This window comes from Amblyomma maculatum, chromosome 5 (genome assembly GCF_055883805.1).
Source record: "Amblyomma maculatum isolate TAMU_Amacu chromosome 5, ASM5588380v1, whole genome shotgun sequence".
NCBI lineage: Eukaryota > Metazoa > Arthropoda > Arachnida > Ixodida > Ixodidae > Amblyomma > Amblyomma maculatum.
This window is the reverse complement of record NC_139348.1, coordinates 58,282,495-58,299,930: the sequence shown is the minus strand read 5'-3', so window position 1 is coordinate 58,299,930 and position 17,436 is coordinate 58,282,495. Positions and strand designations below refer to the sequence as shown.

The 17,436-nt window shown below is 46.8% G+C and overlaps 1 protein-coding gene across 1 annotated transcript; it reads right to left on the bottom strand.

Moving 5' to 3' along the window:
* Window positions 1-4,583: 4,583 nt before the first annotated feature.
* LOC146188377 (uncharacterized) lies at window positions 4,584-11,111 on the bottom strand. The gene is made up of 3 exons (XM_084605035.1): window positions 10,143-11,111; window positions 9,144-9,324; window positions 4,584-4,642 (listed from the first exon to the last, which is right to left on the bottom strand). The coding sequence occupies exons 1-3, from the start codon at window positions 10,983-10,985 to the stop codon at window positions 4,584-4,586; spliced, it is 1,083 nt and encodes a 360-aa protein (XP_084461161.1). The 5' UTR covers window positions 10,986-11,111.
* Between the last annotated feature and the right edge of the window lie 6,325 nt (window positions 11,112-17,436).

Sequence of the window (17,436 nt, the reverse complement as noted above, 5' to 3'; positions counted from 1 at the left end):
CTCGAATATGCGGATCTCATGGGGGACAGCAGACATAATCGAGAAATTATCTTTAGCAATGAGAAGGTTGTAGACATCATCTGCAATGCCCTTCAAAATATGCCCAACTTTGTCCTCATTCGACATGCGAGAGTCAATGGTCTTGCAGGATTTCAGGACAGCTTCGATGTAGGTGGTGCAGGTCTCGCCGGGTAGTTGGGTACAATAGGCGAGAGACTGCTCAGCCTGTTTCCTGTGCGCTAACAAGTCGGATAAACAACGTTTAACTTCAGTTACAAAGCGCTACCACGTCGGCAGCGGATATTCGTGGTTTTCAAACCAGATAAGGGCAGCGTTGGTAAGAAAGACTACGACGTTATCGAGCTGAGTGGAGCCGTCGCATCGATTGTAGCGACTCACCCGTTGGTAGTGGCGGAGCCAGTCCTCAACATCTTCTCCCGCTGCACTAACCAAAGAGTGGGTCTGTCGTTATGACGAATAAAGGCCGGAAGTCGCATGATAAATTGGCGAGAAGCACAAAGCTGCCTTCTGTTTGCGGTGGCATGGTAACGAGCAGTGCCGTCAGACTAGCTAGTCGGCGACTACGGCGATGCTCCAATGGTGTCGATGGCGATGCCGTGGGGTCAAAATCGCACTCTGATACAAAATGTAGCATTCTTGATGTTCCTACATAACATAGTGTTAGCAAGTCAAGCTAGCCGGAACTTCAATTCACACCTCCTTCCTCGTCCTACACTGAATTCTCCTTTCACAATCTTTCTTTATTTGTAAAAATATGTAACCTGCGCCGGTTAGACAGTATTTGCGGCGCTACACAATGAACATAAGCTCGTGGGATCAGATCCCGACCGCAACTGCCGCTCTTTAGTGTAAGCGAAAATGCATGCGTCCGTAAATAGCGAAGTTTCATTGCAAGGTAAAAACTGCAATAGTTAAACATTTTACACCACCTTCCACAGCGACGTCGTCCTAAATTGAGTCTCTTTCAGATGTTGAGCTCTTTAAACGCGGTCAACTACGTATATCTTTGAAACATCCGTGCGACATGCGCACTCAAGCAATAACAAACCATACGCTTTTTCAAAGCTCATACCGTGAGCATACAGATGCTATAGACAATATAGACTGGGCCTTTTTATACACATTTTTTGCCCCGACATGCCAGTAGATATGGCGCAGCTTGAGCGACATGTATTTCTCGTAGGTTATTGGTGTCTTGGTGCAAGGAAGTTTTAGCAATCGCTCTAAATAATACCGATGAACAGCGTGGTTCATGCAGACGATATGTTGCTCTGCTGACATTAGGGTCAAGGCAACGTAGGTTTGGCACTAATTCATATGTACCTCAAGGCCACACCTTCAAAGTGAAACCGCAGTAACATTAGTATTGCCTCAAGTCATGCTTCATATTTTACCTGCGGCAAGGTTTACTCCAATCGTTATCAGTTGGCTCCTTCAGCCTATGCTTCTGAACGTCCGACCTTCAAAGTCAAAGTAAAATCTGTGTAAATCTATAACGAAAAGCTTTGCAACAAAGGGCTGAGCTTGTTTCGCTTTATATCACTGAGAGATCCTTACCATGCTGTGAAAGGGCATTTTTCTTGAGTAAGTAATTAGGCGCTGTTTGAAAAAACTAGCTCTGCGTTGTCATGTTTGCCTTCCTGCTCCGCCATGTCCTTCACGCAGTTTTGTTTTTTATTCTGATATCGGCTAGTCACAAAACATTTCCTGCGGCGTAGCTCAGGTATGCAGGATATACGCAGCGAAAGCTAATAGTTCAGCTTGGTTATATTGGTATTAACTTATGATTATGCTCTGCAGATTTATTTATGCCATCGGGACACTTTTGACCACTAAAGTACGATGAGGCTAAAACGACTGTGACTTGGTGGTCTGAAGCGCTGCCCTAATGCACGTTTCTCTCTCGACTTTCACTACCACGTTCCTCCTTTTCCTTACGAACCGGTTAAGATGTACACGGAGAATTGTGACAGATACTGCGCCTTTTCTTCCCGGAAACCAATTTGAAACGCCGCTGATGCCTGGTGCACAGTCTGCTTTTGTATGCTGTGTAGTGCGACGTTCGTACGCCTAGATTGACCGCCCTGCGTGGTCAACCTCATATGTGCGTTGTGTGTGTGTGTGCGTGTGTGCGCGCGTGTGCGTGTGCGTGTGTGCGTATGTGCGCGTGTGCGTGTGCGTGTGATCAACTTTTATTTCCACCAAAACGGAGGGCCCCTACTCCCCGCCTCCGGCACGCAGGCCTGGGGGACGGGGACCGGGACCTCCGCGACCATGCACCCCATATACAACGAGGAAAGGAGACAAAAGAAAGCAGAAGCACTAAAAAAGTACTTCGTATGTGCTTTAATCACCTGGTTACGTCATGAACGGATGTGAAGTCATTGTAACATCGATTATGCTTATTAAACATGGCCTGATGTGGCGTCATGATAACATCTCATCCGATTACTCACCATACGATGATGTCATAGCCACTCATTATCATTACTCACGACTACATAGTCATGATTAATAGCTATTTAGGACTGCTTAGTGACTACGGGAAAATGCATCAGCCGCTACCCGATTATTCTTCATGGAGTCGTAATACTGTACGACTCCAGGCACAGATTCTCGGGAGCAATTATTGACAACCGACTATCTTGGTCGTAACATTTTAATGTGATGAAAAAAAGGCTAATTATATTACTGTAACTTCGTTTCATAGCTGGCATCAAATGGGGTCGAACTGAACGCTCCTTACTACGACTTTAGGAAACTGTTGGTTACATCCGGTAGTTTCCCAGTACTCTCTAATATATAAGCGCTTCCTGCTTGCGGACTTTAGTGAGCGTGCAACTGCAGGAACTGAAAATATGCCTTGGACTGCCCAGATGCACCTCTAACAAAGGCACAATTGAAGTGGCACATGCTCAATCAATATTCATATCTTGTCACACGAACCACTTCGCGTATATTTACGAGCACTTACAAGACACCGTTTTCACTCACTGAGCAAGATTCTGGACGAGCAGCAGGACTGCAGTTTTACAAAGGCACTCCGCCGCCATCAGTCGCAAGTACCAACAGGATATGCCATCCCATATCGTTCTGTCCAACCATGGGTGATGATAAACCATTGGTGCACCTTCGGGTTCCCGGAATAGTAAAGAAATCAATGGTGAAACTTAGTGGTCTCAAACAACTTACTTTGGCGCACATCTCGTCAGAATATCGTCATTATATTCACGTATACACGACGGATCTGTGTCAACACAGGCATCCGCTGAAGCTGTGGCCATACCAGCTCAGAAGACGACTCTACATTTCCTTTTGGGACATATTTCTACATCAACCGCTACTGACCTTATAGCCATTCGGGAATCTATCAGCTACGTATGTGGGGAGCCAACTCAAACATGGTGTATATTCACGGATTCAAAGACTGCATTGAAAATTTTGGAAAATGTCTTACGCCACACTGCCAACCAGTCCTTGGCACTGAACATTATTAAGCTCCTCACTTCTACCCAACTGCCAGGCCACGGGAAAATACATCAAAGGATCCCTGCCCACTGCGGGCTCCATAGAAATTAACAGGTAGAGGTTGAAGCCAAACATGCACTCGGCAATGGCCTCCAAACAGCTGTGCCTTTATCAAGAGCGGATACGACGTGCCTTTTTACGAACTGTATTAAAAATGCTACAGCAGCTTACTGGGTCCAGGCAGACGCCCGAAATATTCGTCTAAAAAGGTCGATCGAACATTGCAATTTTATAATCTGCGTAATATTCAGCGTCATCAGGCATGCTGGGTATACAGACTTCGCATAAACGTGGCTTTCACGCGCATCTACTTACTTTTATTTGGAAAGTGAACTCGCCGGAATGTTCAACTTGTGGCATCCCAGAGACTGTGGACCATATATTATTGGATTGCCCAGTGTATGCGGGCGAAAGGACTGTGCTTGCCGCTTCCTTGAAGCATTTCAACAAGAGGCCTCTAACGGAGGAACTGCTGCTGGGAGCTTGGCAGGACAAGGGAAAGGGTGTACAGGCAGTGCGGGCTCTTTGCCGTTTTTTTGCGCCACTGGACTTGAATCGCGCTTGTAAAGCAAGCTGCGGTGCATATATATATATATATATATATATATATATATATAAATTAATTGTCATGTACACGGCGATTAAGGATGCCAAGGAAAGCAGCGGTGTAGCCCAGACACAACGGAAGCAAGCAGCACAGAGACAAACGCGCAAGCGACACTTACCCTCCCCCCCCCCCTTCAAAAAAAGTGAGGACGGCCGGTAAGAAAGGTGTGAAAAAAGCAAGAGAGGGGTCACAGCGGGTGGCCATACGTTATCGTTGTTAGTACGACTTCAGCTGCACAATTTGCACAATGTCCAGGCTGGGCTTTCGACGTTTTGGTTGTGCGGCACCGTCTGGAATAACTTCATAACTGAGGTCACTCAGACGACGCAACACAATGTACGGCCCGAAGTAGCGGGAAAGGAGCTTCTCTGACAAGCCAAGACGGCGAACTGGTGTCCATACCCGGACTTGGTCACCAGGTTTGTACTCAACCTGGCGGTGTCGGGTCGTGTCGTGTCGTGTCGGGCGATGGGTCGTGCCACTCAGCTAAAACATGCGGTCGATGAGCTGCGAAGTGAAAGCTGTCCCTCTGTCGGTAATGACGTATAAAGGTGTGCCATGCCGCAAGGCTATGTTGTGCATGAAAAACTGCTACTTCGGAAGTTGTGGCATGAGGGATTGCCTTTGTCTCAGCGTACCGAGTCAGGTAGCCAGTAGCGACTACTATGCATTTGCTTCCCGCCTGTGACAAACGGAAAGGGTCAAGGAGATCCATGCCGATTTGGTCTAACGGAATACGTGGTGCTTTAACTGGCTTGGGAAATCCGGTAAGCTTCAGGGGCTGTGTTTTACGGCACTGGCATTCGCCACAGCTTCGTACATGGCGTTTCACAGCTATGGAGAGTCCTGGCCAGTAATATGTGTTGCGCACTCGAAAGAGCGTCCGTGAGCAACCCAAATGACCAGACGTCGGTTCATCGTGGCAAGCAAGGAGAATATCCGCACGGAGCTCGCATGGCACTACCAGAAGGTAAGCTCTGTCTTGGCCCTGGGAGTTTCTTTTATACAAGACGCCATGTCGCATACAGAAGGAACGAAGGTACCGATATAGGTGTCGATCGAGGGAGAGTTGTATCACGCCCTTCCAGATAATCGATGAGTGGAAGGATTTTTGGATAAGCTCTTTGGCGATCCCTGAGCTCAGGTGCGATGAGAGCTTCTAGAAAGCCGCTATCGTCATCGGCTGTAGCATCGCCAGTGTCAACGGATGCTCGTGACAGCGTGTCGGCGTCTTCGTGTTTGCGGCCTCACTTATAAACAGTAGTTATGTCAAACTCCTGAAGCCGTAAACTCCAGCGTGCAAGTCATCCAGATGGGTCTCGCAGATTTGCCAGCCAGCACAAACAATGATGGTCCGTGACGACTTTAAATGGTCTGCCGTAGATATAGGGGCGAAACTTCATAGTGGCCCACACGACCACCAGGCATTCCTTTTCTGAGGTGGAGTAGTTCGTTTCGGCACGAGATAGTGTGCGGCTAGATATAGCTGAGTAATAGCATAAGTTATTACTCGACCAATCCCTTCTTGATGCTGGACAAGGAACGCGCCAAGACCGATACTACTGGCGTCAGTGTGCACATCAGTGTCAGCCGCCTAATGGAAGTGCGCCAGAACAGGGGAAGCTTCAAGGCGCTCGCGAAGCAAAGAGAACGCTGTCTGCTGCTCAGAGTTCCACACAAAGGAGGTGTCCTTCCTTGTGAGGTGCGTCAGAGGTTACGCGATCTGAGAAAAGTCCGCCATGAACCGCCGATAATATGCGCACAGGCCGAGAAAGCGGTGAACAGCTCTCTTATTAGCTGGAACGGGAAACCGTGCGACGGCAGCAGTCTTATCGGGATCCGAGCGCACCCCATCAGCGCTTACAACACGGCCAAGGAACGTGAGTTCTGTATCCCCGAAGTGGCATTTCTGGGGCTTCAGTTTGAGATCAGAAGAACGCAGGGCTTCCAGGACAACTCGAGGGCGTTATTTCAGTTCAGTTCAGTTCAGTCGTTCAGTCGTGTCCAACTCTTTGCGACCCTATGGACCATATCACGCCACGCTTTCCGGTCTCTCACTATCTTCCTAAGATCACATAACTTCATCTGCAGCGCCTCGAGGATGCCATCTAACCGTCGCGTTTGCTGCCTACCCCTTCTCCAGTGAGCCTCAACCTTTCCCAACATCAAATCTTTCTCCAGCGACTCTTCTCCTCATCAGATGACCAAAGTAGCTGAGCTTCAACTTTAGAATTTGACCCTCCAATGAGCAGCAGGTTTTATGGTCAATAATATCGGCTGATTTGATCTTCTGGCCATCCAAGGAACTCTCAAGATTCCCCGCCTGCACCACAACTCAAACTCGTCAATTCTTCAGCTGTCGGCCTTCTTCACAGTCCAACTCTGGCATCCATACATCACAACTGGAAAAACCATAGCACGAGTTATACGATCTTGGTTGGCAGTGTAATGTCTCTGCTCTTTACTAGGCGGTCAAGGCTAGCCATGGCTCTCTCTCCCAGAAGCAGGCGTCTCCTGTTATTCCGAGACGCCGAGAAGGCAAGACTTTATTCGGACAGCAACACCAACATACAAGCAACAAGGATTCAGTGGCTTCGGTTTATAAAGGAAGCCTGGGTGCAACCGAGGCATGCTATTGGCTAGCGCTACGGTCGCACACGCGAACCATGACTGCGTACATCAGATAGCGGCACACAGTAACCAAGCGGCACACAGTAGCAAGACAGCAGCAAGCTTGATAAGCGTCGCGCCGATATAACACTTCCCCTCCAACAAAATCGGAATCTATCATACGTCAGACAATCTGGCTTCCGCTTGTCACGAGCGCTGCACCTTGGTAGCATACGTAACCCAGCATCAGTTTTTTCCGACGTTGGTGCACTTTGGGCGTGACTTGCGAGTGGAACACAATCACTCTGATCCAACACTGGCTGGCTCGAGGCAGATGTAGGAGACCGTTCACCTTCGAGCAAGTCACTTGCAAGGGGCAAATCTGTATCACTTTCGTTCACAACAGCTGGCTTCACAAAAGAACGTCGCAAATGATCAGCATGCACAAATCGCGTCTGTCCGTCTAACGCCACAAGGTATGTCATTGCCGATTTCACATCCACGACCCTGCCTGGACGCCACTTCACCTGTTCCCCACGCACTGAACGCACAAACACACTGTCACCAACAACAAATGATCTAGGGGAACTCCTTCGTTTGTTTGCACTGCGAACATTCCTCTCAGATCTGGCATTTATTGCATCTTGCAGATTCGGTTTCAACAAAGATAACCTTGTGCGCAACTTCCTCCTCAAGAACAGTTCATCTGGCGATTGGCCGGTGAATGTGTGCGGCGTTGTTCTGTAAGCGAACAGAAAGTTATCTATCCTGTGCTGCAGTGATCTGGAACTTTTGTTCTTCTGGTCTTCCAGCAATTGCTTCAACAGCGACTGTTTTACTGTTTGGACCGCACGTTCTGCCGAGCCGTTCGACTGAGGATGATATGGCGGAGTAAGCGTGTGCTTGACCCCGTTTGTCAAAAGAAACTCCTCGAATTCTTTTACACGAAACTGCGGCCCGTTATCTGTGACTACCTCTATCGGCAGGCCATGACTTGCAACAACGAGCGCACAGTTTCGATCGTGCTTTGCGCCGTCGTTGACGTCATGATTTTTATTTCCAACCATTTGGAATAGGAATCTACAGCTAGAAGAAACATCTTTTTTTCCTTTTCAGCAAAGTCTAGATGTACCCTCTCCCAACTGCTTGTGCACCACTTCCAAGCTGAAAGCGGCGCTAGTGGCCCCACGGATTCGGTGCTTTGACAAATTTCACACTGCTTCACTGCTCGTTCGAGGCAGTTGTCTATCTGTGGCCATCAAACCATTGACCTCGCAAGTGCTTTCATCTTTGTGATACCGATGTGTTGTTCATATAACAAGCACATAACTTCACTTTGAAGCGACTGTGGTACAACGACTCTGTTGTTCCACACCAAACAGCCGCAATCGACTGAAAGCTCAAACCGCCTAACGAAGAAAGGCTGATAAAGTGTGTCCACAGCACGCGGCCATCCGTGCCATACCATTTCACGAACAGTACTAAGAACTGGATCTTTCAGTTTCCCGCTCGATATCTTTCCCAGTTAAGGGGAGTTTACTAACGGGCGAAAAGTAAAATATTTCTTCTGCCTCGTCACCGGCTTCAGGCAGTGGAAGGCGTGATAAGCCATCTGCATTGGCTAACTTTGTTCCTGCTCTGTGCAACATGCGAAAGTTGTAGTTTGCAAGGAAAATTCCCCAGCGATGCACGCGAGCTGCAGCGACTGCATTTGTGTGGTGCTTCGCCTCAAAAATACCGGTGAGCGACTGGTGATCGGTGATCACGTTGAACTTACGCCCATACAGATATTTATGAAACTTCTTTACTGCAAAAACAACAGCAAGAGCTTCTTTTTCCACCTGCGCGTAATTACGCTCGGCAGGAGTCATTGATCGAGATGCGAACGCAATCGGTCGCTCTACGCCCTCAACCACGTGCGACAGCACCGCGCCTAAGCCGTAAGCAGAAGCGTCACATGTCAGTTGTATTGCTTTCTTTACATCATACAGTTCCAAAACCATGTCTTCACTGATCAAGTTTTTACACCGTCTGAAACATGCGTCACACTGGCTCGACCACTTCCATGTGCTGCCTTTGCGCAGCAGTTGATGAAGAGGTTCTAGCAAGTTTGCTAGGTCAGGCAAAAATTTGGCGTAGTAGTTTACTAGACCCAAAAATGCCTTTAGTTGAGTCACGTTAGTTGGTTGAGGCGCTTCTCGAATCGCCTTTAATTTTTCTGGTGTTGGGTGTACGCCATGCTTGTCTAGCTCATGTCCCAAGCGACAAACATTTTCTTGGAAAAATTTGCATTTCCCTGGGTTTACCCGGATGCCATGTTTACTGAGCGTTTGTAACACTTGCTCGGAACGGTGATAGCACTCCGTCAGGTCTTTACCTGCTATTAACACATCGTCCAGGTAACAGGCAGTTCCAGGTATGTTTCGTAACACCTGGTCCATCACGGCCCGAAACATTGCAGGGGCGCTTGCCACTCCGTATGGCAGTCGCCGGAACCTGAACAGTCCCATGTGCGTGTTCACCGTCAGCAATTCTTGTGCCTGCTCATCCAGCTTAAGCTGCAGGTAAGCCTTAGACAAATGCAGTAAACTGAACACGGTCCCTCCAACCAATGATGCGAATATGTCATCTGGCAGAGGCAGTGGATAGTGGTCGAGTTCAATACCCCGATTTACAGTCACTCTGTAATCCCCACATATCCTAATCTGCTTTTCTGCTTTCTTTGGGACGATCACTAACGGTGTAGCCCACGCACTGTGCCTCACTCTGTACACCACACCAGCCTTCTCAAGTTCAAGCAATTCATTCTACACCTGTTCGCGCAATGCATATGGTACTGGTCTCGCCTTACAAAAAACTGGCTGCGCATCGTTTTTCATTTTGATGCTACCAGTGAATTCCTGAATAGAACCATAACCTGGCTCAGACACATCACTGTACAGCCGTTTTAACTTGTTCTCGGCTTCCGCTGCTACCATCTGCCTGCCATCCTGCACGTTATCAACGTCACGTTGCAACTGCTGAACAGCATTGTGCAAGTCAATATTTAGTGCCGTTTAGTGCCGCGACCTAAAAGCGTCGGCATGCGAGCTCCATTTTCTTGCTTTGCTATTATCAGAGGCAGATCGTAGCTTCGGTTCTGATAAGACACCTTGACGTTTGCTACGCCTTTCACTTTGAGTGAAGTACCGTTATACACGCCTAGACGTATGTCGTCTTTCGAACATGGACAGTTTGGAAAATTTTCATCAAAGTCTCTTTCAGACATTATTGTCACAGCGGCTCCCGTGTCTAGTTCCATCGGTATCTTCTTGCCATTTACTTTTACTTTAAGCACAATAGGCAGTGAGCCGTGAACTTCGTTCGTCGTACACACTGTAAGCAAGTCAGTTTCCGCCAAGGGCTCCTCAACTTTGTGCACCACCTTTGCTTTGCACATTTTTGCTACATGACCCGGCTTCGAGCATTTGAAACACATACTTTTGAGGAAAGGACAACTCACAGGCGTATGCAGTCCGCCGCGTCTATGACAGACGCGAACAGTGCCTTTCCCACGTTGCTTCCTTGGGCCGTTTTGCGGGGCACGCTGCTCGTTGCTAGGGGCCTCCTCCTTTGTCGCGTGTCGCTGGCCTTGCGGGGTGGAATCCCGATGCCAGCAGATGTCCGCCGGACTGGTGGTTGACCCCTCAGGTAGCATTTCTCTGGTGTCTTTCTGAGCAGTCTCCAAGGCGGTAGCAATTTTGCAAACTCGCTCCCAGGTGACTTCATCATCAGACAGGGCAAGAAGACGGCATCGGATAGAATCCGCTCGCATTCCAGAAATCAGTCGATCCCGGAGCGCTTTTTCCAGAAAACTTCCAAACGAGCACGTGGCAGCCAGTCTCTTCAGCTCGACAATGAACTGTGCCAGGCTTTCGTGCCACTCTTGCTTTCGCTGGTAGAAGTGATACCGTTCGGTAACCACTGACCGCTTTGGTGAATAGTGCTGTCGGAGAACATCTGTAGCTTCTTCGTACTTGACTTCCGTGGGCTTCTTCGGCAGCAGAAGGCTACGCAGAGTCACGTAAGCTTTTTCACCAAGGACAGTTAAGAAGACTTGCAGCTTCTTACTTGTGTCTATTCCGTTGGCTGTTGCGTACAGGTCAAACCTTTCCTCGTAGATGTCGAAATTGCCAGAGTCCGGGCAAAACTCGCCCAACGATCCCAGAGTGGTGTTCATCACTGATGTTCCCGCTTGCCGTGGCGTCGTCGTCGTTTCTTCAGGAGGCTTGGTCACTGCCTCTTCCTGAACGATCCCATTCTCGTCGCCATGTTATTCCGAGACGCCGAGAAGGCAAGACTTTATTCGGACAGCAACACCAACATACAAGCAACAAGGATTCAGTGGCTTCGGTTTATAAAGGAAGCCTGGGTGCAACCGAGGCATGCTATTGGCTAGCGCTACGGTCGCACACGCGAACCATGACTGCGTACATCAGATAGCGGCACACAGTAACCAAGCGGCACACAGTAGCAAGACAGCAGCAAGCTTGATAAGCGTTGCGCCGATATAATTTCATGGCTGCAGTCTCCTTCCGGGGTAATCTTGGAGCCTAAGAATAGAAAATCTGCCACAGCTTCCATTTCTTATCCCTTGATGCTCCAGGACTTGATAGGGCAAGACGCCATGATCTTTGTCTTTTTAATATTCAGTTTAAGCCCAAACTTTTCACTCTCGTCTTGTATGCCCATCATAAGTCTCTTGAGTTCCACTTCACTTTCTGCCATTAATGTGGTATCATCCGCATATCTAAGGTTGGTGATACATTTCCCAGCAATCTTCCCTCCAGCTGAAGACTAGTACAGACGGCCTTCCTCATGATGCACTCAACTTATAGGTTAAACAGGCAGGGCGACAGTACGCAACCTTTTCTGCCTTGTCTCACTCCTTTCTCAATAGGAAACCAATCAGTAAGACCATGCCAAGTTCTGACTGTGGCCTCTTGCTCTTCATACAGGTTCCTGAGGAGACAGCTGCGGTGAATTGAAACTCCCATTTCTTGGAGAGCTTGCCCAAATCGGCTGTGATCTACGCAGTAAACGCTTTCGCATAACCAATAACGCATAAGTAGATGGGTTTCTGGAACTCTCTTGCTTTTTGCATGATCCAGCGAAGGTTGGCAATCTGGTCTCTAGTTCCTGTGCCCTTGCGAAATCCAGCTTGCACGTCCGGAAGCTTCCGATCCACATACTGCTGCAGCCTACCTTAGAGGAGTTTCAACATCACCTTGCTAGCATGCGAAATAATCGCGATCGTGCGGTAGTTGGAAGAGTCTTTGGCACTGCCTTTTTTTGGAATGGGGATGTAAACTGACCTTCAATCCTGTGCCCACTGCAGGGTTGTCCAAATTTGCTGACATAATGTATACAGAACATTAACAGTGTCGTCATGGTTGAGGTGTTGAAGCAACTCAGCTGGAATGCCATCAATTCCGCTAGCTTTGTTCTTAGGAAAGCTGGCTAAAGCCCATTCAACTTCACTCTTCAGGATGCCCGGCTCGAGATCAGTTCGAGGTGTTGGTCAAATGTTTCGGAAAAATCACTACCTCGTCCAAGTACAAAAGACAGATCTGCTACTTGAGGCCCGTGAGGACGGTGTCCATTATCCATTTTAATGTAGCTGGGGCAGAGCACAATCCAAATGAGAGTAGTTTGAATGCATATAGCCCATCTGGAGTGACAAATGCGGTTTGTCTCAGTCTCTTTCGTCTACATATAGTTTCTAAATGCCGCTTTTCAAATCAATAGATGAAAAATACTTAGCACGTCGCAATCTGTTCAATAAGTCATCGACGCACGGAAACGGGTACACATCTTTCTTTGTCACATTATTCAATTTCGGATAGTCGACGCAAAATCGGGGAGTGCCGTCCTTCTTCTTGACCAGGACTACTGAGTTTCAGCCTATAGAGAAACTTCTATTTAAACTTGTATCAGTAGCGAATGCTGAGATTTCAGCCAAGCTACTTTAATTTCTTTACTAACTACTGATAGTACATTTACCCTTAACAGTTCAGTCTAAGACGGGTATTTTTAATAGGTTCCGTTAAAACTTGAAATACCATAACTGGGCCGTATACAAATATCCTGGGCATTTAAAAGTGATTTGCTGTGAGTTTTCGATCACCCCTACCTCGTGTATTATTTTAAATGTCTCAAATACCAGAAACACTATATTTTACAAAGAGAAAAATTCATCCTCAATATGAACTGTGCTCCACACCAATGCATCTACATTCATAATTTATACATCTCTGTGCAACACTAAAGAACCACTAGGGAGCCTTTCTAAGATCTATATTGCCCACTAAACGGGTTTCAGTAGACTTAACTGTGCTTCCTCTTGACCACTGTCTTCACAGAATATTTACTTAAAGGCGTCGTTGATTTGCCTTTGACCGAGATGTTGTAAAGTTTATTCCCGCAATATTATTGTATAGACGGCTGAAATTGCATATATTTTGCCTTGAAGTCGCTAAAGCAAAATATACGATCTGCTAACTTCGTTACTTGCAAGGAAATATTGCACAAAAACATGATGCCGTCAAATTTCGATCCAGAGCATGTTTAATAAACTCTAATAGCCGTCACTCTAGAGTTCAATAGTATCGGTTAAAGAAAAAACAGACGCTGTGTGCCGCGAGCGCTTTGGCTCAAAGTGGGATCAGGCGACTAAAAAAAATAAACTGACTCAGTCAAAATTTCATAGGTTCCGGTGTTATCTGTTAAAGGAGTACTACAAAACAAGAGCACTTACCGGGTGCAGATGACAAGCGTCCGTATGTTTTGACGAATACGCATTGGATAATATGACTTCTGATGTACTAAAGAAGTGCCAACATAATCTACGGGGAAGCTGGCAACACTGGAGCTTCCCTTAGAAGAGTAACACTGCACCACTTGGAAATAAAAATACCTTTACTGTAAAAGATGTAGCATGCTCGCTGTTATAAAGGTAGGTAAAACTGTGATACATACATATCACAATACTCTCACGCAGAAAAACGCTAACACCACCAGCATGTCTCGTCAGATATTCCTTGCGCACATGTGTTGACGTGCTTCACAATAAGGTAATTCATCTCCATATATTACCGGAGCGAGGAAAGAAAACTAGCGTCAAGAAGCTTTCGTAGTGCAAGAAAGTATCTTCTCGCAGTTTTTCCAGCTTGGGAAGTCGAAATATTATAACGAAAGAAGCATTAAAGTATTGCAAAAGTGCACACCTCACTAGTAGAAAAGTGGAAGATTCAATTTGAGAGGGATAAATAAGTGGCCTCTGTCTTGCTGTGGACTCAGCTGTGGAATCTAACATAAGTAAAAATGCTGTTTTAATTTATTTGTAATCGAGTTGACGGGGCAGGAAGAGCCACAGTTTTAGAACAGTGTGGATATTGTCGTGCAATACAATACGAAACCAGAAAAGTGAAAATTGTTTGCTTTTAAAGAAGACAGCAATTGTGCTGAAAATATTAATCAAAACACTAAATTTAAAAAAGAACATAGTACGTAATAAACATAAAAAGAAACATGCAAGAAATTGAGCAACTCTATCCAGAAAAACGTTTTGTTACACCGATTTACAATTTTATTCATCAGGTATCAGGAAGGGGTAGGTATATGTGTTTGAGTATGGAAATGTACCTGTTTAATGTGGATACGGCGATGTTAGATATACGATGTTTGTTGAATCTATATGAAGTTCAATGATAAATTTTTGTGAATATTTTATGAAATAGCAATAGTAACGGGTTAACGTCTTCTAGTCGATAGAAGCGAGAGATGTATGATTTCATTTGGTTACACCGGTTGTCAAATGGTAGTTGTTCACAATCAATCGCGCTGAGCGACTGTTTGCTGCTTTAAGAGACTGTATGAGGTTAAATTCACAAGGATAGCAGACACATGATGTGTATTCGAGTTTCTAACTGGTGTAGGCGGTATACATAATACATTTCAGTAAAGATGGTGCAAGCGAAACTTTACGACGAATGTATCCAAATGTACGATTAGCTTTGGAAATGATGCCATTGACTTTTGACTACCATGGTAAAACGTCAGTAATACAAGCTTTATCGAGGTGTTTTTAGGCATATATGTGTGAACTGTAATTTAGTGCGAAATACCCTCATTAATGTTTATTTTCTAATGTTTACCAGCATGCACCATTTACTGCGCCCTTCGCTAATATTCTTAACGTTGTGCTAAAGTAATTGGATACTGGAATAATAGACAGTCAGTAGCAAAAAAAAATTGAAAAAACTTTAGAAGGGAAGTCATAAATGTATAGCAAGAATAAGAGCTGACTCAGAACATACCGCTGCGTTGCACTTTAGCCGATTAGCCTATGATATCTGGCGCGTCAGTGAGTATTGTGACATCACTAACACTCCTGCAATATTGTGAAAAGTTCCCCATTTTGTGCCAAATGCTTCATGCGCCGATTTCAATGAGCCAATTAGAATACCTTCAGATGGCACTCAATCTAACGTCCTTAAAACACTTAGTTTCTTTGAAGTTTCTAAAAAACCTAGTGCTAAAAGTTTCTGCCGGCTTACCATTGAAAAGGAGCTCGGCGAGATGTCGGGTCCCACGTGCCCTGCCATTTAGCAAACTAAAAATGCGCCAAAGGAGTGATAGACTTGGTACTTGTCCAAGAAGGTCTCATGTAGCGTGCGAAGCCTCACTTAGCAGTTGAAGCTGGTATGCCCGGATAAGCATGAATTGTCGTCGAAGAGGTACGAGATTTTGTGATGTTTTCAACGAGTTTTTTTTTTTTTTGCTTCATGTATGGATGGTACTGAAGCCAGTTCGAGACAGTCTCATTCTCTGCAAGCAAAAGGGCGGGTTTATTGCACCGAAGCTAGAGCTTGGCGGAAAGACATAAACATTTGATGATGAATCGGACATCATTAACAAACAATCAGATTCATGACCTTTGACATTACATTTTCATATTTTCTTTATTTTTACCGCGAATTACTTTCCTGTGCAGCCATTGAAGGCGGGCTTCTTGCGGTGTACTGCCGTGTTCGTTACAGTCGCACAGACATTGAATAAAACTGGCCTAATTAAGTTGTCGAACACAGCAGCTAGTGTGTTTGCGATGGGATGGTATCCAGCTGGGGCAAACTAAAAGGGCCGAGTTGAACAGAGATGGTTAAGCTAGATGGTTGCACGTAGCCCTTTTTTATGAGCTTTCTTAATGGTCACAAGTTTCGAATTTGGGAAGATTCTAGACCAACCCCTGACAGCAAGCTAATAACATTGACTGGATTCATCCAACTGGTGAAGAGAATGGTAGAAACTAAATATCCATATTACCCAATGGGTATATCTGCAGATTCACCACGACCACTTGGTAATCTGGATGCCTTTTCTTGGTGTGTTTTTGAATTTTCCCACAGTGGTTATAACGTCTTTTTCTGGCTATTGTGGCAGCATGTAGCTTTGCTATACTCGAAAACACTTGTAACAGCATTCCTTTTCAGTTACGGTAGCTTTGCGGAGCGCAGGATATAATCTGAGTCTTAATGTATGGGCTGCCGATAACGCTTCTACCAGACATCATTTGGCGCAAAATATTTTCTTGAATAATCGCGCTTGTCGACTCTCTTTATTTAAGGAAATTAATGGAAAGGTTTCGCCTCCATCGAAACGCAGCTGCTGGGTGTTAGAGCTTGCACTTTAGTTTCAAGGCGAAAGCCTATAATGTGTCATCGTTGTCGACAGCAGATTGTCGACTCGACATAAGGCTGTCAGCAGAATGTAGTCAGCAGAGGTGTCACGCTTTTAAGAGCGAAGCTATTGGAATGGTAAAACGTTTATTCGGGGCCTGCAGTAGAAGGCGCGCTCCGCACGGGGCCTACGTCGTCCTCTGGGCACCGGCCGCGCGGCCTGGGTCCCCGCTCGCCATGGCCGGCTCGCTGGTTCCCTGCCGGGCCAGCGCCTTGATGACCTGCTGGACGGCCCAGAGTTGTTCCTCTTGATTGTAGCTCCCTGCGGCTGCTTCCAGTCGTGGCGGGATCCTCCCAGACTTAGGTTCTTCCTGGTACTTGCTACAATTCCGCAGCATGTGTGCGAAGCCGGCCGTCGCCGTTCGGTAGACTCTGCATTTGTCTATCGGGTGCGTCTCGGGATACATTCTATGCAGCGACGGGCTGAGGAGTGAGCCCGTCTGTAGCTGTCTGAATAAAACGGCTTGCTCTCGACTGAGCCCCGAGCAAGGGGGTGGAAGAGTTATGCGAGCTAGACGGAACACCTTGGTTATTTCGTTGTAGTCGGTCATTCGGTCTTCGGTGATGAACCACAGCGGCCAGTCGACCGAGGAGCTGTCCGTTAGCGCGCGCGCCTCGGCGTGCGCCGTCTCGTTGTGGTTGGCGTTGCGGTCTGACGCCTCGCCCGCGTGCGCCGGGAACCACTTTATTCTCACTTGTCTGCTGCCATCGTCGTTCTTGGTTGCCTGCAGTATGCGCACAGCTTCTTTCGCAATCCTGCGTTTGGCGTAATTTCTCACCGCCTGCCACGGGTCGCATAGCACTGTGTGGCAGTCTCGGTCGGCGATGGCTAGGGCGATGGCCACCTCCTCCACCTGCTCTGCCTTGGTGCATCTCGTGCTGGCGGTCGTGTGA